This window comes from Phoca vitulina, unplaced genomic scaffold (assembly GCF_004348235.1).
Source record: "Phoca vitulina isolate PV1807 unplaced genomic scaffold, GSC_HSeal_1.0 scaffold41, whole genome shotgun sequence".
Classification (NCBI taxonomy): domain Eukaryota; kingdom Metazoa; phylum Chordata; class Mammalia; order Carnivora; family Phocidae; genus Phoca; species Phoca vitulina.
Window position 1 is genome coordinate 1,623,741 of NW_022589744.1, and position 25,287 is coordinate 1,649,027.

General features: G+C 51.1%; 1 protein-coding gene across 1 annotated transcript in view; it reads right to left on the reverse strand.

Moving 5' to 3' along the window:
- Window positions 1-4,099: 4,099 nt before the first annotated feature.
- Window positions 4,100-25,287, reverse strand: part of MARCHF10 (membrane associated ring-CH-type finger 10) — a 71,897-nt gene continuing 50,709 nt past the window's right edge. Inside the window, exons 6-10 of the mRNA XM_032429967.1 lie at window positions 22,635-22,804; window positions 20,182-20,291; window positions 11,198-11,311; window positions 7,419-7,461; window positions 4,100-4,146 (exon numbers count right to left, since the gene is read on the reverse strand). Coding sequence (XP_032285858.1) covers window positions 4,100-4,146; window positions 7,419-7,461; window positions 11,198-11,311; window positions 20,182-20,291; window positions 22,635-22,804 — 484 coding nt within the window. The remainder of the gene's footprint in view (window positions 4,147-7,418; window positions 7,462-11,197; window positions 11,312-20,181; window positions 20,292-22,634; window positions 22,805-25,287) is intronic.

The window sequence follows — 25,287 nt, forward strand, 5'->3', positions numbered from 1 at the left end:
GCTCTGGGCCAGGGTGGGTGGGGGGGCTTGGGGGGGTTGCCATTTGCCTCTGATTCCAGGATAGTGCTGGTTCTAGTGGGGTACACAGCCTCCTGCCCTTCTGCTCATTTCAGTTCGGTAAACATTAAGCACTCCTCTGCGACCATCCTTGCTGGGGGTAAGATGCCCTGAGACCCAGCCCGGTGGGCTTGGCAGAGGGCACGGTATGCCCGGCACCAAGGCCAACCTTCACTTGCAGGGCTAAGCTGGCTCAGCTCTGGCCCCCAGGATGCTCAGTGACAGCTCACTGGAGCCATGAATGAACGGGAGAACAGTGTCAGGCCTGCTCACCACCTCTCCTTGTCAAGGCAGAGATGGCCTCCTCCCAGGTGTCCTGGCAGAGCCGGCCTGGCCCAGTGGGCAGCACTGTGAGGCGGCAGGGGTGAGGAGCCAGCCAGCCACACCACATGGCTTTCCTGGAATAGGGCCGGCTGAGCCCTGCCAAGCTGCCTTGAGCACCAGCGCTTGAGCGTGTTACAGGCACAAGGTAGAGCATTGTGTCTGGAGGGCAGACCAGGAGAAAGGGGGGCAGGCGGAGGAAAGGGGAAAAGGAGAGGAAATAGGGAGGGGCCTAGAGGGGGGACAAGGAGATGAAAGTGCCCAGACGTTCCGGCCTTTATCTTAGGGGCCAGGGCTGCCAAGAGGCCCCAGGAAAGGGCTGACTTGGATCCTGACTCCCACCAGGGTCGGCACCACTTGAGCTGTAGATTGCAGTCCCTCCTTGTCCAGAAAAGCAGGCAGGCTGCCAGCCCTCGAGGGAGGAGAGGAGCTAAGCGTGAGCAGGCGTCCCCCACCCCTTGAAATGGATTTGTCGCTGGCGCTCAATGCAAAAAAATGACTATCTTCTGATATAGCAGCAGATGGCATGAGTTTGGTTTTAGCTGTTTCCAGGAAATCCTGCTCTGCTAAGGCTTTCTGATCCAGTTGATGTTCTCCCCTTTCTTCCCCGGCACCTCTAAGTTCTGTGGCGTGTCCTGGGACCTGGTCCTTGGTCATTGAACGTCCCTGCTGGTTCATGCAGAGATGCCCTTCTTTTGCCCTTTTGTGTCTCCTCCCCAAGCCCTCCCCGCCAGGGGCTCTGGTGACCACCCATTCCCAACTTCTGGAGTTGGTTAAGGATGTTAACCATGTTAAGGATGGCCGGCCTCTCAGGCAGGCCAGGAGCGTGGCCTTGGCCACCAGACTGACTTCACCTTGTAAACTTGGGCACATCACATAACTTGCCTGAGGTTAGGTTTGTGATGGTTAATTTTATGGGTCCATTTGGATGCCCAGATAAGCTGGAAAAGCATTATTTCTGGGTGCATCCGTGAGGGTGTTTCCAGAAGAGATTAGCATTTGAATGGGTAGACTGAGTAAAGAGTATCTCCCTCCCCAGGGTGGGTGGGCATTCCCCCAATCTGTTGAGGGCCTGAGTACAACAAAAAGGCAGAGGAAGGGTGAATTTTTCTCTCTGCTGGAGTGGGGACATCCATCTTCTCCTGCCCTGGAGAATCAGCTCTCCTGGTTCTTGGGCCTTCAGACTTGGGCTGGGACTCAGAGTGTTGGCTCCCTGCTTCTCAGGCCTGCAGGTTTGAACTGGAACGACATCACAGGCTTACCTGGGACTTTAGCTCACAGATGGCAGGTGGTGGGGCTTCTCAGCCTCCATAACTGCGTGAGCCAATCCTTCATAATAAATCTCTTTCTACATATTTATAAATATATCCTACTGGTTCTGTTTCTCTGGAGAACCCTAATTCAGGTTTCCTCTCATGTAACACGGAGTTAATATGTGCCTCACAAGCTTATTGTGGGTCCCTAGGCCCAGCTTATAGAAAGTGGCATCTGTGGGTTCATATCACCTTGATTGGACTTTTTCTATATATGATCTGTTGCCCCAATAAGACTATGCTCCTCGGGGGTAGGCGTCATGCATTTGTCATGTGTCCTCACAACCTGGCATATGATGATGGTTGATACATGTTTGAGGGTCACGATGAAGCCAAAGACTTTTTTAAAAATACTCATGTTCCATCCACTGGGTCTCAACCTCTAATAGACTCTGGCAGTATTTACTCAGTTAGAAAGGGGCAAGGTAGTCCTTTTCCCCAGGGTCTTTTAATAAATGCGACTTGATTCTTTGGGCACCTCGGGCCATGAGAAGCCCCATCAGTGGGCCCCTGGGTCATCGCAATGTAGAATTAATGGTGTGGGTAGACATCAGTTCTGTGGTGTCTCTCTTTCCACCCCCAGATCTCTGAGGAGGCACTCCTGGTTTCCTGGGTCAACTGTTGAAATCGTTTTCAACAACCCAACATTGGCTGACGGGAACCTGGGTGGGTCTCAGGATAGCTGCCTCAAACACTGTCACATTTTATAGCAGACTTGGCTTGTCAGAACATTTCTAGGGCCACTTCGGATTCCATCAAGCTGTCTATACAACTTAGTTTTAAATATGCATTGTTCCTTCTTAGACATTTCTCAATGTTGGCTCCTGGACAAATCTTTCATCTTCAGTCAACCTTAGAATCCGGTTGAAAAATAAAGGCCCATTTTCGCATAGAATGATTAGGGCTTGGGGCTGCATTTGTGAATGGAAGAATTTAAGATTTTAGGGGGGTTTTTGTTGTTGTTGTTGTTGTTGTTTTTTACATCAGGGAGATATTTTCAACTGGATATGACTCTTGTAGGTTCTGTTAACATTCAAGAGCATCCCTTTGCTTTGCTCTTGGATCTTGGAGCTAGGCTGTCTGGCTATATCCACCAGTTTGCAGGAATGGAGTCACTTTAAATGTGGAGCATGTCAGGGATGGACAAGATTTTGAGGGACTTCAATCAAGTCCAGACTTCCTAAAACCCTGTTGGCAACACTGTTCATCTCAGGCGAAATCCTCTTTGCAGCAAAATCTGCAATGTCCCCTCCTGGTCTTGAAGGTGGGAGGGAGAAGCCCCTCTTTCTCTTCATTATCCCTTTCTGTCCCTCCTCTCTCTCATTCTCTGTCCCTTCCTCCATTTTTAAAGAAAATTTATTGAGGCACATCCTACAGTTACACCATAGAGCTCACCCACTGTGAGGGCACAGTTCAGTGAGCTTCAGTAAATTTATCTGGTCGGAGAAGCTTCCCCACGAACCAGTGGTACAGCAGCGTCATCAGCCAGATCCTCCTGAGCCCATGTGCAGGCAGTCTCTCCTCCTAGTCCCAACCCTGCAACCACTGATCTGTCTCTATAGTTTTGCCTTTTCTAGAAATTGCGTGTAAATCGAATCATACACTATGTTGATCTTTGTGTCTGGCTTCCTTCACTCAGCATCATGTTTTTGCATCTATCAGTACTTCATTCCCTCCATCCTTATTTTTTGACTTATCTTTGTCTCTCTCTCATATGCACACAAACACTCAGTTTTCTCACTAACCTTCCCGGATCTTTTTTTTTTTTTTAAAGTAGGCTCCAGGCCCAGCACGGAGCCCAATGCAGGGCTTGAACTCACGACCCTGAAATCAAGACCTGGGCTGAGATCAAGAGTCAGGACGCTTCACTGACTGAGCCACCCAGGCACCCCTGACCTTTTTTCTTTTTTTTCTTCTAACCTCACATCTTGATCTGGTCTTTGGGCCCTAGGGTGTAAATAGGAGAGTAGTGTGGAGACTAAAAAAAAAGCACAAAAGGAAGCTGGGTGAATAAAGTCATTTTATTGAAGATGCGGCCCGATTCCACTCAGGGTGGAGGGAGGCCTGAACAGGCGCCCCGTGCAAGGGGTCTCCAGGCTGCGGGGCAGCAGGGGCTGCCGGGCGCCTGGGGCTTCTGGCCATGGGGGGGGGGGCAGCAGGGCCACCAGCGGGGACTCAATGAGCCCCGGCTGCCTGGCTTGTGCCGTCGGGGACTGCGCGGGTCCCTGCTGCTGTCCCTAATGCTCAGGCCAGACCCCAAGGAGGGAGGGGCACACGGTGAAAATGGTAACTGTAAACACTGTGGTTTCAGTTTCAGTAAAGAGGAGGCAGGACGGAGGCACGTGGGGACATAGAAAAAGCAGCTGTGGGGAGATGTCTTCGCAGAGCTCCGGGGGCCAGCTGCCTTGCTAGACAACGGGGCTGTTGCTGTCATTTCCATCCCCCAGCTCAGAACCTGGAAAGCAAGGAGGTGTCTCAGGCTGGAGGGCCATGGTGGACGGTGAGCTCTGCCGATGAGGGCGTGCCCTCTCCTGCCCCCACTCCAGCCCTGGGCGTGCGCGCACGCGCACACACACGCACACACGCACGCACGCCACAGTGCCTAGAACAGTGTGAGTAACAGAGGCTGCTCTCTCTGGAATCCTGGAATGCCCCTCCGAGCTTCCAGCCAGGCCAGGACAGAGGGGCCATAAGCCCCTCAACAAAAGCGCCTAGGTCCACATCCTCACCCGACCTGGGGCAGCAAAGGTTTGCAGGCGGAATCCTTGGAGGAGCCCTGCCTCCTCTCAGGGTAATGCCCCCACATGCTCGCCCCTTTCCTTAACCTGGCACGGAAGTCGGGGGTGGGGGGGTTGACCTAGGTCTTTAAGAAATCTTTCAGACATCAAACGACTGGAGGTAGAGGGCCATGTGATGGGAGGAAGAGGAGCAAAGAGGCAGTCGGAAGGCAGTGGGGTCCGAGTGGAGGAGGTGGAGTCTGGGGGGGGCGGTTTTTATTCTTGGGGGAGACTCTTGTTTTCAATATACTTTTCCCACTGGCTTGAGTGAGTGCTCCCGGACTGTCTGGAAACCACTGAAGGGCAAAGAGCAGGAGCAATTGACATGCCCCCATTTGTACCAGGACCCTCTCAGCCTCTACCTCAGCTACAGGGAGGCCCCAGGCCCACGAACTGCCTCTGGGCCCTCGCCTATCCTGTTCTGTCCCCCAAAACTAGTTTCCTTGACCTGTGTGTATGGGGGTGAGGTGGTCCGGCCCAGCCTTTGGCCTGACGACCCTCAAGCCTGCTCCTGTCCACACCCGTGTGGATGGCCACAGGAGGTCTGTTCCCCTCCCAGGCCTTGGACTTGGCTGTGCCAGCTGGGGAGCGGCTGTGACGGGGGGGCTGGGTCACAGAGCCATGGGGCAAGTTGTCAGACTCGGGCACACCCGCGCAGGAGCTCGCCCTAGCTGCTTCCACCTCAGGGCTTCCCGTGGCATGTGTGGGCTCCAGGTGCCGGGGAGGGGGAGCCCCAGTGAGAACGTTGGCAGGGGCACCACGGAGCCACAAAGAGGCTGGCGTCTCCTTGGGCCACCTGGTGGGCCCTGATGTTTTGTCTTTTTCCTCCCTTTTCACCTGAGCTGAGCTAGGGCAGCAGGTCACAGCTGACTCGGCTCTGGCAACAACCCATCTTAACGAAGGGCTGCCAACCAGGTGAGTCATGCCAGGCTGCTGGGGACCAGAGAAGAGTGTGGCCAGGGGGAGGCCGGGAGGCGTGGGCATCTGGCTGCCCCGGCTTTTTCTCGATCACGGCCCTGGCGGGAAGCCAGGCCAGAGCTGCCCCTGACCAACGTGCCAAGACTGTCCCTCTGCGCCGGGCTCTCCTCCACCTCGGCGGCCTCCACCCGTGTCCGGGATGGTGCAGGGCTGGCGGCAGGTAGAGAGGGCCTAGACCTACAATTCCAGGGGAGATCTGGCCGCCCCCACTTTGGGGCGGATCCTACAGCCAGTCCCAGCTTCCTGAGGAGGGATGGTAAGTGACGATCAGCGGGACCATCTGCCTCTGAGCGACGCAGGCACTCACAGGGAGGGTCCTCGCGCCTCCTCCGCGGAGACTCGTTTTGAAGCAGCGCCCCAGGGATGCTCTTCTCCTGCCCTCCAGAGAGGGCAGTCTTCCCTGCGGCCGGGGCTCGGACGCCCCCCGGGGGAAAGGCTGGGTCCCCGGCACGGCAGGGCGACAGCGGCCCGCGCTGGGCACTAGGGGTCGCCCCTGCCCATGCGAACCGCCGGGCGCGCGGGCCGCAGGTTTCCCGGGACCGGGAAGAGCCGCCGGCGCCACCGGGGCGGGGGGCGGGGAGGGGGCGCCGCCGAGACCCTGCCCCGAGCCGCGGGGGCCTCCCAGCTGCTCCCCGAGGTCGGCTCGCGGCCGCGCCCTTTCGGCGCAGGGGCTCCCGCAGGAGGCCGCCACTGGGACCTGCGAGCGAGGCGCAGAGGCGCTGTTCCCCGAGACACAAAGGTCTTTTCTAGATCTCCCCGCTCCCTTCCCGCTCGCTCCCTTCCCGGCTGCCGGAGGGGGAGCAGCAGCCCCAGGTGCGCCCAGGCGACAGGGCCTGGCGGCGGGGTCCCCGAGGGGCCCCGGGACCGTCACCCGGCGGGGATGGACCCCGTGGTCGCGCCCAGGGCGGGCACTCCGGGCTCCTTTTGTGAACCGAGGGAAGCGTCCCCTCCCCGCGTCTCTGAGAACGGTCAGCCCGGGTTCTCAGCACTGCGTGCCCTGAATAATCAATTGGCTTCTCGAGGGTCGTCATCTGGGCCCCACTCTGTGGAGCTTTGAGCCGGTGCAGCTTCTCCGGGCGGGCCTGTTGGGGGTTCCGCCGGGATGACCAGGGGCCCACCCCAGGGTCTGAATTCAAATCTCCGGGAGGGGCCTCGGAATCTGCACTTTCGGTAAATTTCCCAGGTGATTCTGATGGCAAAGCCAGTGTGGGGATCACTCTTCACTTTAAACCTGCCTTAGGGCAGGCAGTTGTAAGATTTCTCCCCTGAAGAACTTCTGGAATTGGAATTGTCACACCCCCCTCAGTCCACTGTGATGTTTATTCTCCCTGCTGAGGGAGAAGCTCCTCCTGAGTCTGGTTGCAAGCCCTCCTGCTTTAATTAAGCACATTTTCTTCAGCTGGGTTTTCTATGGGATAACGAACCTGTTGGAAGACAGCTGTCCTGCCCTCCTTTGGGGGACCTTTCTCAGGAGACCTGTTTTCCTTGCTCAACCTGTGAATGCTGCGGCCCCACCTGACCTGGCCGCGTGGTGAGACGATCCATTGCAGCCACTGACTCCTGAATGAATGGGGTCCCTTCCTGTAGGGGCTAAACAGCACCCTTCCAGGGTTTGGAAGATAACCCAAGAGGCTCCCCAAATACTGGATGCTGGAAAAATCCCAGCAAAGGAAAAGGGGAAATAAACCTGCAGCAAGTCATCCTGTGCCCGCCTGACGATACCATCTTCCCTTTAGTTGGCCCTTGTCCTTGCTTTCAGGATGAATTAAAATCCTTATCTGCTCTGCATCTAGTGGACTTGGGACTCAACTCCCTGACGGCTGCCGCTAGACTTTCCCAAGCTTTGTGGGGTTATTTATGCCTCTGGGTGGTGGTCATTACTTCCTTCCACAGTATGAAGTTCCACACAGTCACAGAAAAACAGTAAATTAGCAAACACCCTCAAAATGGCAGGACTGACCCCCAAACCTACTTTCATTTTCTTCTGGTCTGGATTGTGGGTAATTTCTTGACAACTATGAGAAAGAAGACAAAGAAAAATGAATTGTTTTTCCAAAGCAATTGTGAACAGATGTATAATTCCCCGCTCTTGGGAATGTTCTGGGAATCTCTCACATCACCTTAAAGGGGCAGAGGTGCCAAGGGCAGTGTTGATATTCAGCACCTGCGGGGGCTTAGCCTCGTGCTAAAGGCAGGGCAGAGGGAACCCAGGTCACCTTCGTTGGCGGTTCAGGGCTTCTAAATTTGGCCGTGGGAGCAGACTTACTTCCTTTCGGCAATTGATGTGAACAGCAGAAGCCCATTCTGAGGGTTCGAGAATCACATTTACAAGCCATGGGGGTGAAGGCCGTGCTAATTGGCCACTTGCCTCACCCCTGGCTTTTAAACAATCAGTTGTGTTCTCTGCCTGGCAGGAAGCTGCAGGCCCATCAAGGCTCTGGGCTCTGTCTTTGTTGTGACTTTATGGCATTTTCTGCCACAATAAGAAACACTGTGTACTCCGTGGGAGCCCATTGTGCCAGGCTGCGAGGAGGTGGGCTCCTGTGCAGAGGGCTGGTGCTCCGCCCCCCGAGAGGGAGAAGAGGGGCTTTGTGACAGGCTGGAGGGCAAAACAAGGGGTGCTGGACACTGTTACTGGGGCAACTGCTGGCCAGTGTGGGGGCAGCTGTGGCTCCTGGGTCCCCGTCACCCGCAGGCCGGGGGGGGGAGGGCAGGAGAAGGATGGACTTTCTTCTAAGTCAATTCTACATCAGGACTGTGCCAACCGCGGCCCCCATCCCCTCCAGGCTGCTCAGCTGGCCTCATCCCGCCTCGAGACTCGAGACTCGAGACTCCGTGCCAGGTGACCGCCTCTGTATGTAAGCCAGCTCTCAGTCCTCGAGGAAACGCCATCTGGGTGAGTAGGGAAGTTTTCCCAAATGAGGGCCAAGCCTGGGCCTCCAATATTTTGGGTAGATTTGGTTCTTTGAGGCAAGAGTTTTGGGGTTTGTAGAAACGGTGTGAATGGAAGGGCCCGGAGAAAGTCTCACCCACAGATGGGCCAGTGGAGTTTCAGAGCTCCTTCAGGACCCTGCCTGTCCCCCCAGCCAGCCACTGCCCCCCGCCGTGCCCCTCCCCCGAGTGTTACACAGGTGGAAGTTTCCCGACAGGTGAAATGTTACTCCAGCATACCTGGGGCAGGAGAGCAAGGCAGTTCTCGCTCCGGGAGGTCACGGGCACTGTCATGATCCCTGGGAGGTCTGGGGTCCCACTGCCCTTTGCCTTTTAGCTCATGGACAGAGATTCTTTCTAGCATTTTACCTAGTTTATTGAAGTCGGCCCTTAAGAGGTACAGGGGAGCTGCCATGGGCGGGCAGGGAGAGAAATTCGGGGAACAGGTACATTTCATTGGGGAAACAGCATGGTGTAGAAGGCCCGGCTTTGCCTTCAGGGCGCTCACCACCTCACTAAGGAGACAAATTGTTTTTTTATGGGATCACTGGACACCCCTGGAAGTCCCAGCCAGGGAAGATCTTGTTTTGTCAATACATAGCCTCTGGAAATTCACTGGGTCCACTGGTTCTCTTGACCAAGGGCTACTTTCCAGTTATTTCCTGTCTTTATAAATATGTGAGTCTCATCTTCCAACTTGATCAGAAGTTCCTCAAAGAATGGGACAACATGGCATCATGTCCGGTAGCCACTTTCCCTGATCCCCATCTCAGCACCTGGTACAGGCCAGGGCATGAATGAATGAGTGAATGAATGATCATCACCATGGGCAAACATTCATCACTGGGTGTCCTAATGAGACACAACCAAGGAGCCCAACGTGAATGGGTTCTCCAGTTCTGATAGGTAAAGGAGAGAGAAGGGGTTGGTCCCCCCCCCAACATGGTGCCTCTTTTGTGCTAAATGTTACCCTCAGATTCTGAGTGTCTTCTCCAAGAAGATGCCAAGACTCAAATCCAGAAGACTGTGAATTTGACAAAAGCTATTTGGGTCCCACTTCACTGGCTATTTGTACTGGTCATTGCTTGGTGGTTTTAGTGGGTGAGGTCTATTTCAGGGTTTCTCAAATTAAATGTAAGCTTTAGGAGTGCTGCCCTGTCCTTCCTGCTTCCTCCCACCTTGGTTCCCAGATTGCTCCTGGTGTCACTGACTCCTTCTCTAGGATAGTTTTACCAGAAACTTCTTTAGACTCCATGCGTCAGGGCCTCGGTTCTCACCCATTGGGTTGTGCTGTGTGCTGTTTGCTGCGTGTCCCAGAGGCTAGCATTGCTTACATTAGCTGGCTGACGTCATGGCCATCTGTAACCTATATCAAACTCTGGGTGCTTTGAAGTTCAATGTGCAATAAAAAGTTCATTAAAAAAGATGGGGAATCATGAAAATGAGGTTATGGAAATGTTAACAAAGGATCATTTCCTGCTTCCTGTACATTTTTCCCTTTTTTTTTTTTTTTTTATTTTTTTTTTTTAGGAAATTTTTTTACCATTAAAACGATGGAAGAGTTAAAGGAAGGACAGGCCTGGGTCAAAAAGAGGGTGAGATTCCTGAGGAGATCTCTTGGCCAAGGCCCAGTCCGTTTTCTTCATTAAGAGCTTGGGAGTCTAAAGGGAGAATTTACGCCGGGAAAAAAGAAAAAAAAAAAGGGACAAATCTAGAATTCTCAGGACTAACGGTTGGAACCCAGCAGTTTTCACAGGGATGGCTCCAAATGGATGGCAACAGCCTGGTGTCATTGTGAGGTCTGCAACAGGGTCAAGAATCCTTGGAATCGCTGGATTCCAGCCTCCGGGCAGGGACTGGTGCCCCTTACCCACTTGAAGAAGAAGAGGAGAGAGACATGGAGAGAGATGGGAAGCAGGGGACAGAGAAGAGAAGGTCAAGAGAAAGGGAGGGACATGGGATAGGGTGGCAGAGGGTCACTAAAACTGCCTTGTGGCTTGCCAGTCATGACCTTCTAATGCAAGCAGAGGTCAAGTTTCAAGCCTCGAGGGGTGTTAAACGCTAAAAGCAGATCAGTCCCTGGCATGGCCTTAAGGGAGTGCTCTTTCCTCGCCTGGCCACAGCCAGGCATTTAGCCTAGAGGGAAGGCCCTTGGGAGCTCTGCGTTCTGACTTGACCGTGGCCAAATGGACATTCTGGGGGACTTTGCTAAGGCCAGGCTCCTCTCTCCAAACTACCTGGCCTCCTGGAAGGCTCCTGGTTCTCATATTAAAGGAAGGGCAGCCACAGATGATGATCCCTGGTAAATACACTGTCACTTCTCTAATGGCCAAATGGGACAGCACCTTTATTTCTTGGCATTCACACACCCAGAGATGCTGGAGTAACACACTCTGGGAACCAAAGCTAAAGAAACAGTTCTCCTTGGGGGAAGGTCTCCTGGTTTTCATGGACCCTCCATGCTTGGGCAGTGGGCATTGCCCAGACATAATGCACGCTCAGCCCCGGCAGCCTTGCTGACCTCTCTTTTGGGGGGGCAAATATGCCTAGAGACCCACTTGCTTCTATGACCATTAATGACCACTTAATTACTACTCCTGTTTAATAGTAAGCAATTATGCAATGATCGCTTACTTTTCGGCCCGAAGGCCACTGTGCGTACACTTACACAGAATCCGTGCCACATCTGCGTCCTGGCGATGACCGCACCATAGCCTCCCCACGTGACCACGAAGACCTCAACAGACTGCACATGTAATCGCCAACCCTGCAAGGTTTGGGGAAGTGTGGCCGGATGGGGCGGGTCAGAGCCAGACTCACCCTCTCCCTTGCAACTCGGTTGTAGTTGAGCCTCATGAGTTCTGCAAACCTCTGCTCGTAGAGGTGAAGCAGCAGCACCAGGTACAAGCCTGAATTCATCAGCTCATTCTGTGCCTAAATATGGAAAGGAGACTTTTAAGTTCGTCTATAAAATATTCATGATCTAAATCATGGGGCGGAGGGAGAAAAAAGAATAGAGGAAAGAACCACCCACGAAAAATAAAGAAATCACGGGGTGGAGGGTAGTAACAAGACACCAGGGCAAGGCCTGTCCTTGGGGATCAGAGAACAGAGCAAGAGGGGATTCAGTGTAGAGGCTGGCGGCTGTTCTGGAATTCTTTACTACTGAATGGAGGATGCCCTGGGAGGGCTCCACGCTCCAGGCTCAATCCCATGCTGTGAACATTTATGGGGCAGTTATATGTCAAAGCCTTGAGCTGGGTGTTGTGGGGAATGTGGGGCAAAAGGTCTCCGTGACCTGCTGGGAGCCCATCATCTGACATGGGAGAACCTTGTTCAGAAACAGTTCCAGTACCAGCTGGATGTGCCAGCTACAGTGGAGGTGCACAGGGGGAGAGAGACAGGTTTACTAGGACACGGGGAAGGCCTCTCAGATGGTCCTTAAAGGACGGGAGGGCCTTCGGTTGGCCCTGAGGGTTGGTGAGGTCGGATGGAGGCACTGAACGCCAGAAAAGGCCTGGGGGCGGAGAGAGCAGAGCACGTGCTGGGCAACACTCCCTACTCACGAGTGTGGCTGGAGTATTTGGGGAAGGTGTTTGTTCTGGATTGAAAACATTTTTTTGGTATGAGCTGGGGAGATGGGAAGGTGGGAACCCATCAGGTGGCACTGGGAGTTTGGATGTCATCCTGCGTGTGCAGCTCCTGGCCTCTGAGCAGAGGAGTAAACACAACGGGATGTGTGTCTTAGGAAGGCAAACGTTTCTGTGGGAGAATTGGGAACACAGATGCCACAGGGCAGTTTTATTTTCCTAGATCCCTCGTTTGTCCAGAGAAAAGGCCCCAGGCCTTAGGTCTGTATGTTTCTCTCTCTATAATTGGGCTTAATGATGGTCTCACCTGAGGCTCCCGCCCTGGCTGGTCTATTATTTAACTTCCAGACAATGCGTGTGCGCCCGGCAGAGTCCCAGATGGACTGTGAACCTCAGGGCCTTGGCTCATCTCTTCCTCTTTTGGTCAGTTGGCTTGTTTTGTGCTTCTGTTTTGATTGTCCCCCTCCCACTGTTCACAGGCTGTGTCCACAGCTTTTCCAGTTTTCACGATGTCCCCTCCTTGCAGAAGCCTTCCTGATGAACCTCCTTTGTTCCAATCATTCCTTTACTCCCTGATTACTAATTCTTGCTTTTATACACTGCATCTTGCCCCGGTTAATGTTTTTGCTTTTTCTCGGTAGGTGGGTTGTGTTTTATTTTTCCTCGCTGGTGCTCGGAGCATAGGGAGGTACCCAGGGAGGATCAGACTGTTTCTGGCTGATGACAGCTCCTCGGTCCTCAGCTCCTCGGAGCAGCCTCTGTTGCAAGGCCTCACCCTGGGGACCCTTCCTAGACCTTCAATAAATTAGGGGCCATTAGGAATGACTCCTCCCTCTCTGCTTCTTTGTTTCCCCACCTGGCGTCCTGTCAAATCCCCACGGGTGGGGGGTTGCGGATGGGCCAGCCGGTGCTCAGGAAGCCCCCAGCAGAGGACATAGCCCTCTGCCTCACCCTGGGGAGAGGTCAGAAGTGTGACCATTTCCTGGGATAACTGAAGCTCAGACCTGACACAGGGACCACCTCTGTGCCTTTCCCTTCCTTCCGGGCCCATCTCCTTGTCCCTGTTCCATCCAGGGCAGCTCAGGAAGCTGACCCAGGACACACCTCTTCCAGGACGAAACAGTTGCCAGAAAATGTGCCCAAATTGAGCAAGGATCGATGCGTTCTTCCTTCTGAGTCCGGTCCAAGTCTGGATTTTGCCCACTGGCCCCAAGGTCACGGCTCAAGGCCCCTCCGCTCTCCTATAGACCTGTCTTGAAAGGCTCCCGTCAACTGTCCTTAGCAGTTAGCCTCCTATTTTTAGACTTGGGTCATGTTTTCTGTGCTCTTCTGACCTTGGCCTAGAGCAGGCAGAGAGGAAGTTGCTTGTTTTCACTTTTTTCTCATCGCCTCCTCCCTCCTTCCCCCAGAGTCTGCACCTCCTTTGCAGCCTGTCTTAGAAGCTACCGCCCCTGGGAAGCCTTCCTAACCCACCCCTCAGCTGCTCCCCACACACCAAGCCTTGTCCCTTGTTTGCTTTTCTCGGGGGCTCCGGGGGCGCTGGCGTGGCCTCTCGCGAGCTGCCACTGATTTGCTCTCCAGCACTCTCTTCACCAGGAGGCCTTTATGCTCAGAGACACTCTGATGCATAATGGCAAATCAATCAGCTAGAAAATGGCTTGGAACTATCAGGTTTGTCAAAGCATTCAGGGAAATCATTTACTTTTTATGACTCAATAAGGCCCGGAGGCATGCAGATGGGAAAATATCCACTAATGTTTTCTGCAGATAATTTGAAAAGTCACTTCTAGCAGATTGTGTCTCTTCTCGGGTCTGTGGGAGGGAACCTGTCACGCGGCGCCATAAATCTCACTGGCCGGCCTCCTTGACGTGCGCCCTTTGCAGGGCTTGTGATGCTCCACAGAGGGGCTAGGCTGACCAATCCGAGGCTGCATTTGCTAGTGAACCCAGAGTCGTCTCATGCTCCGAGCCACAAGTGGGAGGGACTTGTTCTCAGAGAGAGTTCCAGGGCATGTGTTTGGCAAGGGCAAAATGAGCTAGGTTTTGGAGCGTTATTCTGTGGAGCTGCGCCTCACCCTCCCTCCCCACCCCATGTCACCCCATGACACCCCATGTGCAGTGTAGACAGGGGAGGGGGCAGGGAGCAGGCTTCAAAGGGAGGGGGCTTGTGAAACCACTGACAAGAGCCCTAGAGCACTCAGGCTGCCTGCCAGATGTTTTTCTTTCTTTTCTCTTGCCACCACGCCCCCACCCCTTCGTTTTGTTTAATATTCATTTTGGCCAAGAGATTTATTACCTATGGAAATTCTCAATATAATCCACTCAAAGAAGCAGACAGCCTGGCTGAATGTTCTATCAAGTCTTCAAACGTGTTCAAGAGATGCTCCCGGGTGTGAGGGTGATTAGGTGGCTGCGTGTGTCCAAGGACATCTGTCCGTGGCTGAGATGGAGGAAAGCCAGGCCTGTGCCTTAGAGTAATGACAGCCAGAGGCCCGCTGAGACCCTCCTCTGCTGACAGAAGCACATCTCCATCACGCAGTGGGCGTGGGCCCCCAGGATGGGCAGCCTGGGGCTGTCAAGTGCGAAGACTTTGGGCAGAGTTTTCACTGTGCATGGCCAAAGTGACTCCATTTATAAAAAGGGAGAAGTCACCGCCATCCTGCCTGTTTCCCCAGTGTGTTGGAGCAAAATGAGCTAATTCAAGGGGACGTGGTATTTTGCAAGACAAAAATATCCTGTAAGAGGCAAGAATGAAAGATAGGACTCAGGACAAGGACCCCATGGGCCTTGTTGGCGCCTGTGTTCCTCGTGCCTAGCCCAGCACCTGCTAGATAGTGTGTGCTCAATAAATATACGTACAGATGAAAGAATGACAAAAAATGTATTATTTTGGACCAGACAGTGGCCCATTCAGTCAGGACTTTTGACGCTAGTGACTCCCAATTTGAATATGCACCAGAATTAGAGAAAGGGCCTTTTAAAACATAACTGCTGGGCACCACCTCTCCCCCTCCCCCAGATTCTGATTCAGTGGGTCTGGGGGTGGGGCAGAGAATGTGTGTTTCTAACAAGTCCCCAAGGGATGCTGATGCTACTAGTCTGGGGACCACGCATGGTTGAGAACTACTGCTCTGAGCCAAGGATCAACAGTTCGTAGCCAATCAGCTGAATCTGGCCAGAGGATGTGCTCTGGTTGGCAGGCAGGAAGGAAAGGATGGATGAACACGACTTCTTCAGCTGGGGAGAGCCCTCTCTGTTTTGCCTCCGTTGCGACCACTCTGTTGTGATGACACTTGGCGGGATTCCGACCGTTTGCGACCTGCCTGGCCTCTGAGGCATTTGAGTGTACAATCTGTGATCTTGACTGTTCTTCCGCCTGCTCCCTCTGGGCCCATTTTGGAGTTTGGAACGTTACTTTGAGCAATTCCAGGAGTTCTTCCTTGCAACCAAAAACTGAGTGCCCCAACCAGAATCAAGGATGAGGCCACTTCCTGGGTAAGGAGCCTGCACCCAGGACGACTCCTTCCTGGGCAGCACTCACAGGGGGGACGGATGCCTGTGGGGCTTAATTTTTTAGGCCTCTTTGAGTCAGGAGGGAGGGAGGGTTGAGTGGCCACCGGCCCCGACAGGCCTACGATTGGGCCACCAGGTCCTGGGGCCTCATGGGGCCACTCTGTGGCACACAGCCTGTCAGAGCTCCTCATCTAGCCTCTAGAAGCCTAGTAACAAGCCTTGATCCTGTGGGGCCTACAGAAACCACCCGGTGTCTGAGAGATGGGGGGATAATCAGACTCCGATGCCCTGTGAGGGCCCACGGGCAGCAAGCACTCTTCCCCTACTCAGGTGCATCGAACCAAATCAGGGAAACTCTCTGGTCTGAGCCCCTCCACATCCCCAAAGCCATTGACAATGCTGCTACTTCTTGCTCCGTGGTTTAGAGCAGTGATCCCCAAAAGCACATGGATAGAGAGCTCACTCCTCTTTTTCCTTCCTGCTCTTAAATGTCTCTTCCTCAGGGAAGACTTCTCTGGTCCTGAGAGTGGGTCCGATCTCTTTGTGGCTGCACATCGTCCCTTGTTGTGATCCTCCCACGCTGGGGGTACCCTCACTATGCTTCTCCCGTCAGAAGGAAGTGACTGTGTTGATCTTGGGCACTGAGGTAACTCCAGCACAGGATCTGATTTACAACAGGCACTTTTATGTGTATTTTGCCACACTTAAAAAAAAAAAAATGATACCTGGCTCCATCCTAGATCAATTCATTCAGAATCTCTGGGGCCTGGCCTGGGCATGAGTATTTTAATAAAAAAAAAAAGACAGGCAGCTAAATGTTAATTTTAATTATAACAGATTTTTACGTGTTTGTGATTTTTTTTTTAATTTTTTTTTTAAGATTTTATTTATTTGAGAGAGAGAGAATGAGAGACAGAGAGCATGAGAGAGAGGAGGGTCAGAGGGAGAAGCAGACTCCTTGCTGAGCAGGGAGCCCGATGTGGGACTCGATCCCGGGAATCCAGGATCATGACCTGAGCCGAAGGCAGTCGCTTAACCAACTGAGCCACCCAGGCGCCCCTCGTGTTTGTGATTTTTATACTTGAGAAAAAGCAAAAACAAACCAACCAACCTAAATGAGAAAAATGCATAAGAGAATAAATTAGTAAGTTAGCAAGTTAGTTGAGGTTAGGTGAGACCCAGGCTGAACTGAAGTCAGTTCTAGACTTCTGGTTTTGTCCCTTTCTTTGAATATGTCTATTTTGGGCACCAGCTACCCAGCTTCTCAACAAAAGAACCTGTTTGCCAGGAGCGTTGGCTAAGATGGCCCAGAGGACCAAGGTTTGGGAGTCGGGAAGGACCTGGCCCTCAGAAGCCCAGGTAGACACATCAACTCCAAGGCCAAGCCAAGGGGCCCCCTCAGCTGGGGACGAGCCGAGGATGGATTACCTCATCCCTATCTTTGTTTTAAACAACAGTTACTTCCGCCATGGTCCATGGAGAGTTTCTGAACTTATCTAAATCTTGCTTCCCTACTGTCTCAAGTTTAACCCAGACTGTTAGCAAACAGACTCTAGTAAATTCACAACGGGCCATCGGAGCAGTCAGGGCCGCTGTGAAAGGGTGAGCCCTCCACTGTTTTCCATTGGCACGTAAATAGTGCATGTTGGTTCTTGGGACTATTGTCCTCTCACCAGGCTGGGCCTGTCAATCTCGTTTCTACCCATGATTATAATGAAGGGCATTTTCAAAAGGCTTTGATGGCCTGTCAGGTTCTTGCTGAAACTAATTTAAACTCTATTCTGCTTCCATGTAGAGTAATTACCGTGCTGGATATTTTCCACTTCCCCTTCAGATCCACTTTCCACCCTGCGCTGTGGCCTAGAGGCTGATCTCAATGGATCGCATTAACTAGGCCCCCTTGTACTCTGGCTTCTCATTGGGTTTGGCCAATGGGAGGTGCTGGTGGGAGACCAGAGGGTGGGAGGAGAGAGCGGCTGGGGTAATGACTCTCCTTGTTCTCTCTCTGCTGGGCGGTGGCGTGATAAGGGCTGCTTTCCTCTCCTGAAGGTTACAGGCTGTTGGAGACTCTCTCCTGTAACTACAGGTCTCCCGATCCTGGTGACTGCCCCCAGCCCTTGTCACTGCAGGCCTAGGACCTGTCACAGCACCCGACCGAGGATGCTTCATCACACCTTGTTGGCTTCTTTTCCTGCCCACGTCTGGCCTTCCTTCAGCTCTCCTCACTGACCCCCTTTGAGAGTGCCACCATCTCTCCTGCCTAGATTCTGGCTGCAAGGTTCCTTTCATGGTTCTTGTTCGAATGTGCAGCTGCAGGAAGCAGTGACGCCAAGGTTATTGGTCCGACCCCAGCGTGGGCTGGGTGGCTTTCTTCAGTGATGGACCCTAGCCCGGTCCTGGTGCACTTAGCTTCCTCCTTTGAGTCCAGAGAGGTTGGGCATCTCTGGGGCCGTCACATGGCGGTTCCCATTCCCTGAGCATCTTTCTCTCCACAGGCACTGGATTAGAGGATGTACTCAAGTTTTTTCCTGCATCCCATCCTGCCGGGGAGGAATGATCTCCTGCTTCCTTCAGACGAGAGAACGGAGGTCCGAAGAGTTTGTGTGGTTTCCCTGAGGTCACACAGCAACTTTGGGGAAGGGACCAAGATTTGGGTTCACACTGTAGTCAAAGCTGGTGTGCTTTGCGGTGGGGTACGCTGCCTCTGGCTAGAGGAGTGCAAACATTTTAGTACCACTGGAAAAATGTACCGTTAGTGAGTCGAGTCTACAAATACCGTTGGTAAGGCCAACAGTGCATGGCGGTAGCAGCTTCACAGAGGGTGAGCCAGGCAGAGGTGCTTGGAACCAGCAGGAGCCTTCACTAGCTGAGGCACTCCCCTGGGCTGGACCGTGTTCGTGATGTCTGCTGACCATTGTGGTAGCATGCCACATAACCTGGCCTTGTCTGGACGTGTCGTCCTCAGGAAGTCCTACAGGCTCCATTTCCTGAAATAGTCTCTGAGGGGACCACATGGAAGCTGCCTGCGCCCCGGCTGGCCCCCTGACTTCAGGTGCCCACACGGCCTGCTTCCTTTCACCAGTGGGACCCCAGAAGCACCTCACTTTCTCATCTCCGTGCCCGGGGGTGGTGACCGAGTGACTCAGGACCCTTGGGCCTCAAAATGGATGGAGTCAAAATACAATTTATTTCTCAGGAAATTCTTTCTTCCTTTCTTTTCCCCTCCCTCTCTTCCTCCTTTCCACCTCCTGATGCCCGATCTCTTCAATGCTGGTGTGGCATTATGTCCAATCTAGCGCACTTCTTGTTTGTGCTGTTCGGGTCTTTCATGCTCATCAATAGCTTATTCTTTTGTCCAGTAGCTTTCGGATTTTCAAAAGGTAACTAAACAATTGCCCAGACTCACACGCAGCATTTTGACTCAGCTGTGCTTTAGGTCTGGACACAGGCTAATGATCTGAAAGCCAAAGTGACTCCCCTTAAGAATGACATTTGATTGATTGGTTGATTGATTGGTTCCACACCCAGCGTGGAGCCCAATGTGGGGCTTGAACTCATGACTCTGAGATCAAGACTTGAGCTGAGATCAAGAGTTAGATGCTTAACTAACGGAGCCACCCAGGCGCCCAACACGCCACACCTTGAGTGGAAGCAGCTACTTTTTCAATAGCTACATGTGGCCTGTGGCTTCCATATTGGGCAGTGCAGTTCTAAATAAAGGATTGTTTTCCCGAGAACTGAACAATTAACTATTATCCTGAGCATGAATCACCTGTCCCCCTAGGGTTAACTAACTTTTTCACAGCATTAGAATTGTAATCCAGGGGCACCTGGGTGGCTCTGTCAGTTAAGCGTCTGCCTTCAGCTCAGGTCGTGATGCCAAGGTCCTGGGATCGAGCCCCACATTGGGCTCTGCTCAGCAGGGAGTCTGCTTGTGCTCTCTCTCTCTCTCAAATAAATAAATAAAATCTTAAAAAAAAAAAAAAGAATTACAATCCAAATGCTCCAGGAGAATTAATTCACAGGTACTAAAAAGCACACACTAGGTGCTTACAACCTGTTTATTAACTTTGAGTAAAGCAGTTTCTTTTATTTTTTATAGATTTTTTTTTATTTGTTAGAGAGAGAATGAGAGAGAGAGCACATAAGAGGGGGTAGGGTCAGAGGGAGAAGCAGACTCCCTGCTGAGCAGGGAGCCCGATGCAGGACTTGATCCCGGGACTCCAGGATCATGACCTGAGCCGAAGGCAGTCGCCCAACAAACTGAGCCACCCAAGCGCCCCAAGCAGTTTCTTATTACCCTAGAGTTACTTGATATATAATTTGGGGACCATTTCCTCCAAGACCCTGATTTTTTTTTTTTTTTTTTTTTTGCCTTGTTGCTATTAAACTTCTATTACTTCAGCAAACTTGGGTGTGGAGCTTGCCAGACTATTCCTATTTCTGTGTCCAGTCAGTTTCTGTGGCTTCCTACTTTTGTCCCTGACCATAGCGGGACCTCACCCAGGGTGGCAAAAACTTTTGAATCCCGCCCCCCATGCACCAGCATGCCCTTCTTGGAGAAGTGAGCTTAGGGGACGCTCCCAGCCTCATCCCTTGCACCGGCCTTCTACAGTCCTCTTATCAGAGAAAGCCTTTCTTCCCGCCGTGGCTTTCTAACCGACTTTGCTGCGGAGGCAGAGTGGTGTGAGCGTCTCTTACCCGGGATTGCTGGTGCTTCTGGTAGAAGTCGGTCACGTTAAAATCATCCAGATCGACCAGAAGGCCTTGCTTACACATCTCACAGGTCTTCACAGCGCCTAGATCCGCTCCTTAAATTAAAGAATTCTTTGTTACAAATAACCCTGGGTCTTTATGTGTTGACACTCTGGATCTCTTTGTGTTGACATTTTGGGAGTGAACTCGTGTGTATTATGAATTCTGAGTTTCAGTGACCCTTTTTTTTTTAAAGTCAGCTATCTTCTGTAGAAAAGGGCCTTGAATTTGAGATCTGGAACATTTCCTTCATAATCGTTTCCATTATTACGCAAGCTTCATATAAGTGAAATTCCCGTGACTTTTAAATAACAGGTCTTGCTTTCTGTTTAAATATAAATGCACTGGTTCATAAAATTGGAATTGCTACATGGAAGCTGAGAGTCTGTAACAGGTGTTTGCCAAAAAGAGTGAATATTGGCTGGTGGTGGTGGTGTTGTTGTTGTTGTTGTTGTTTTTCTGACAGACCTAACATAGGTCCAAGCAAATGAGTAGATGGGGACCAAACTGATGGCAGAAGCTATTCTCAGTCTGTGGTTCCAAAATCTGCCTTTACCCTCACCCAGGTGACGTCCCACCTGAGAAAGTGAGGGGGCCAGGGGCCATGTATGGGGACTAAGCACAAGCAGTACCTGAGACCAAGCTCAGCTTCATCTGGGAAAAGAAACTTGAGAAGCTTTCCTTTGTGGCAGTGGCTTTCTTTCTTTTTTTTTTTGTTTTTGTTTTAAACGTGCATGCTAGATCGGCACTTTTGCTCCGCTTATCCTAGTCCCCAAAGCAAAACTGGAAGATGCAGGACCTGCATCTGTGTTGACCATGCTGTGTTCACATCTGTGTAAATGCTGTGTCAAAGCAAACATCATGCTCTACGTCTTTCCCCCTCGCCTGGGTGGCTGCATTTTTGCTAATGATGTGCCGGTGTTTATTTTATGCATTAGCAAAATAGAGGACTGATTAGTCATCTGCATTGATTTGGTAAAGATAGGGTTTGTGCAGTTTTAGACCCCAGTTCTACGTTGCCTCAAGGGGACATAAATAGTAAATAATAGAGAATTTCAAAAGACAAGGATAAACGGTAATCCCATGTCTGCATTTTGTTTGCTTGATTTTTTTTTCTTTTTTAACACCGTTCTGTAATACTTTAGGCTTCTGAGTGTCCCTTGGGTCTTCCGATTCCTACTGAAATTGGCGTTTACAAGCATTTAGCAGGCTTCTGTTACACATTTCGTGAGTGATTTTTTTCCTGCGCTAAATGTTTAATTGGTCCAAATTTGTAGTAAGATAAGACATCGCATAGCAGTCACTAGCAGCCGAGATCCCCTTGTTTCCTCCCTGTCTGAAGGACAGAGTAGCCAGCTCACTATGGAGAGATGTGTTTAAGCAGCTTGGGTGGTGGGCCTAGGTTTCTCCTGCTTGGGAAGATGCTCAGGAGGGAAAAGGGATCAGGGAGGAGACAGCTAGTCTGATGGTCCCACTGTCCATTCCTCTTTCTCTCGAGGGGGCGTGGCCACACCCTGTGGGGACAGGATGAGGCTCTTAGGTGTCCCCCTGTCCCCACTGCCTGGAAGAAGGATAACCAAGGAGGAGAACGTGGAAAAGGAGAGAAAGAGGATCCTGGCTGTGGGGTAAAAGGTTTTCAGGGACACAGCGGCTATTTGTCATTGAGTTCTTGCATTGCTTTTCCCTGTTCTTTTTATTCAAGTTGTCCTCTTTCCCCAAAATCAAGTTTTAAAGAAATCCCCTGTTCTCTGCCAAGAAAACGCCAGCTGACCTACGCATGTGGCTGTATTTAGGTTATAACCTCCCCGGGGAGTTGAGAAGGGACTTCACACTCAGTTATAAGATCTGCAAAAGACAGAGCTGACAAAGCCAGCACATGGAGATCTCTTTATCTAATATGGTTCTAGAAAATTAGATCAGTGCTCTTTTCCTGCCCCTACTGCAAAATTGCAGCTTTGCTCGGTTTCTTAGGTGACACCCTCCTACCCCACAGATAAAAGGAAGCAGAACCATTTTTCCCAGGTGTCCATTAGCGGGCATGGCTTGCTGTGTGTTTGCTGAGGTTCAACCACGGACCTATTTTAGTTTCTTTCCTCCTGGGAGGGAAACTTAGCATCTCTGCTCAGGCTTGGGCGGGGTAGGATTCAAGAGCAGATTCCAGGATTCTTCTCTTGGACTTGGAAAAACAAATTCATGTCCCTCCCATCATTTAAAGGCAGCATTTAGTCTGGCTGCTGTCCGTGGGGCTGTGAACGAGAGCCCTGGGCTCGGGGGCCACGGCTCTCCCGGTGACTGCTCCCCGAGGAGAGGGAGCTGCCCTCAAGGCTCTGAGTCCCACACTGCAGCACCTCACTAATTATATGGCGAGGCACGCTTGCGGCTCTTCCTTCCCCACCTACCTGATGTTATTTTCACTTTCAGCCACTTTTTCAGGCACTCCTGATGAACAAATCGCAGGCTTCCCACACAGCCGCAAGGCTCCAGGAGGGGGTTGGTTGGGGAACCCCCGGCTATCTGACAGATTCGACACAGGTCTCCCTCCTCCTCCTCTGAGTCCTCCTCCAGGAGACTAAATGGAAAACAAGCCCTGGTGACCAGGGGTCTGCACAGTTTCTACAAACTACAACTACTAACACCACTTCCCAGGACGTTAAAGGGGGAGGGCTGCCTGGGCTCCCCCACGGCTCCTTCCGACCCTACTGAAAATTCTTCCCGGTGACTGATAGTAAGTGCACGGAGCCTTGTATCCAGCTCCTTGGCAGTTCCTGACACATGTGAGCCGACCACAAGAACCAGCCCTGCCACCAGTAATCTAGAGGAAACCATGGAAAAGGCTGGGAGCCCCACTCTTGTGGAAGGTAGTGGTCTGCCGTGTTGGTGAGTGTGGGGGATCTGGGGGCAGGGGGCCTGGGTCTGAGGCTTGCCTCTGAAACTTGTGAGTTTGATGACACTGGACAAGTTATTTCAGCTTCTCAGGTCTCTGTTTCCTCATGCATAAAGCCATGTGATGATAATACCACCAGTACCTAGCTGACAGGGTCGTGAGCAGACTGGATGCCATGATGGCGGGGCAATTGTTCTGCAGACTATAAAGTACATCTAGTGTCTGGTGAAGTATTTGCACACACAGATCACTCAATAGATGTTGGTCGGGATGATGATGAACCAATGAACCTGGACATGAACTCACCAATAGCACAACACTTGGCCAACAAATTCTGCCAACATTCCAGAATGTAAGCTGCTGGAATCTGATGCAAATGGAATTATGAAAATGGAAGCAAATATGTTTGTGTCTAATAAATGATGAGTGAAGACTAGCCGGTTGATGTTCATGTAGGGAGGCTCTAAGAAGCCTAAGACCTATTCTTTAGGATCCTCATGGACTGGGGACTGCCTGGGCAAGGAAAAGAAACTGGCTAGAGACTAAAATCAAAGAAAAGGAAGAAAGGGCATTGTTCTGGAGAGAGATGTATGTGCTCAGTTTCTTCAGAGACCTTCCTCCCCAGGAAAGGGAAGTCAATGAAAAGGAAGAGAATTATAGTGTTCCATGATGGGCACAAACAAAAGAAGAGATATACCATATTTTTCAAAGACTCAATATCTCCAAGATGTCAGTTCTCCCCAGAATAATCTATAGATGCAATGCAGTTTCAGTGAAAATCCCAACAAGCTGATTCTGAAATGTATATAGTTAAGGACTCTTAAGGAACAAAATGGGGAAGGAGGCTTTGCGCCATCGGCTACTGAAACTTATAAAAGCTACAGACATTAAGATGCTGTGGTATTGGATTAGGAAAAAAAGCCAGGCCAGAATAGAGAGCTCTGAAACAGACTCAGACATTTATAGTTATGTTATATGACAGACATGGCTCTTCAGTTTAGCAGGGAAAGATCTTGCGATAGTTGGGAGTTCATCAAGCATACCTCACACTGCATATTAAACCTCACCTCACATTTAAGTCCAAAACCCATTTCACATTAAGTCCTAAGTGTGCAGAGTAAAACTATAGAGATTTTAGAAGAAAATAGGAAGCATCTCATAATGACTCTAGGTTACAAAAGGACTTCTTCATCAAGACAAGAAGATACAAATCACAATCCATAAAGAAGACATATTTGACTTCATTAATATTAAGAATTTATTTTTTAAAAATATTTATTCATTTGACAGAGAGAGACATAGCGAGAGCAGAAACACAAGCAGGGGGAGTGGGAGAGGGAGAAGCAGGCTTCCCGCTGAGCAGGGAGCCCGATGCGGGGCTGGATCCCAGGACCCTGGGATCATGACCCAAGCCGAAGGCAGACGCTCAATGACTGAGCCACCCAGGCGCCCCTAAAATTAAGAATTTATTTTCATTAAAAGATATCAAGAAAGAGGAAAGACAAACTACAAATTGGGAAAAGATATTCCCAACACATAACTGTTAAAGGATTAGATCAGTGGCCAGAATGTATAAGGGACTCCTGAAATAAAAGAGAAATATTCTAAAGGAAAAATGGGCACAAGATATAAACAAGTGTTTTACAGAAGAGGAAACACAAATGGTCATTTGGCATTTAAAAGAGCACATAAAATGCCTAGCCTCATTAACAGTCAATGAAATTAAATGTAAATCAAAGCTACACTATCATTTTATTCCCATCAGAGAGGCAAAATTTTGAAAAGCCAATCAATGTAAGTGCTGGCAAGGATGTACAACCGTATACATTCCTAGTAAGACAGTAGACGGTCCTTATTTAGCATGGTGGAAGGTGCGCTAACCTCTAGCTCAGCAATTCCACCCCTAGATGAATATCCCAGAGAACTCTTCCCATGTGCACCAGGACACATTTGCAAGAACATTTATGCTGCCCTGTCTGCAGAAAACAGTAGAGAACCCCATGCCCATCTACAGAAAAATGGCCAAATTGTAGTATATTCATATAACGGACTACCTTGTAGTTGTGAAAGTGAACAAAGTAAAGCCAAAAATATCAACAAGGTTAGCCTCTCGCTAACGATGCTAGGGGAAAAAGCAAGTCACAGAGGAATAGATATTCCATTTCTAC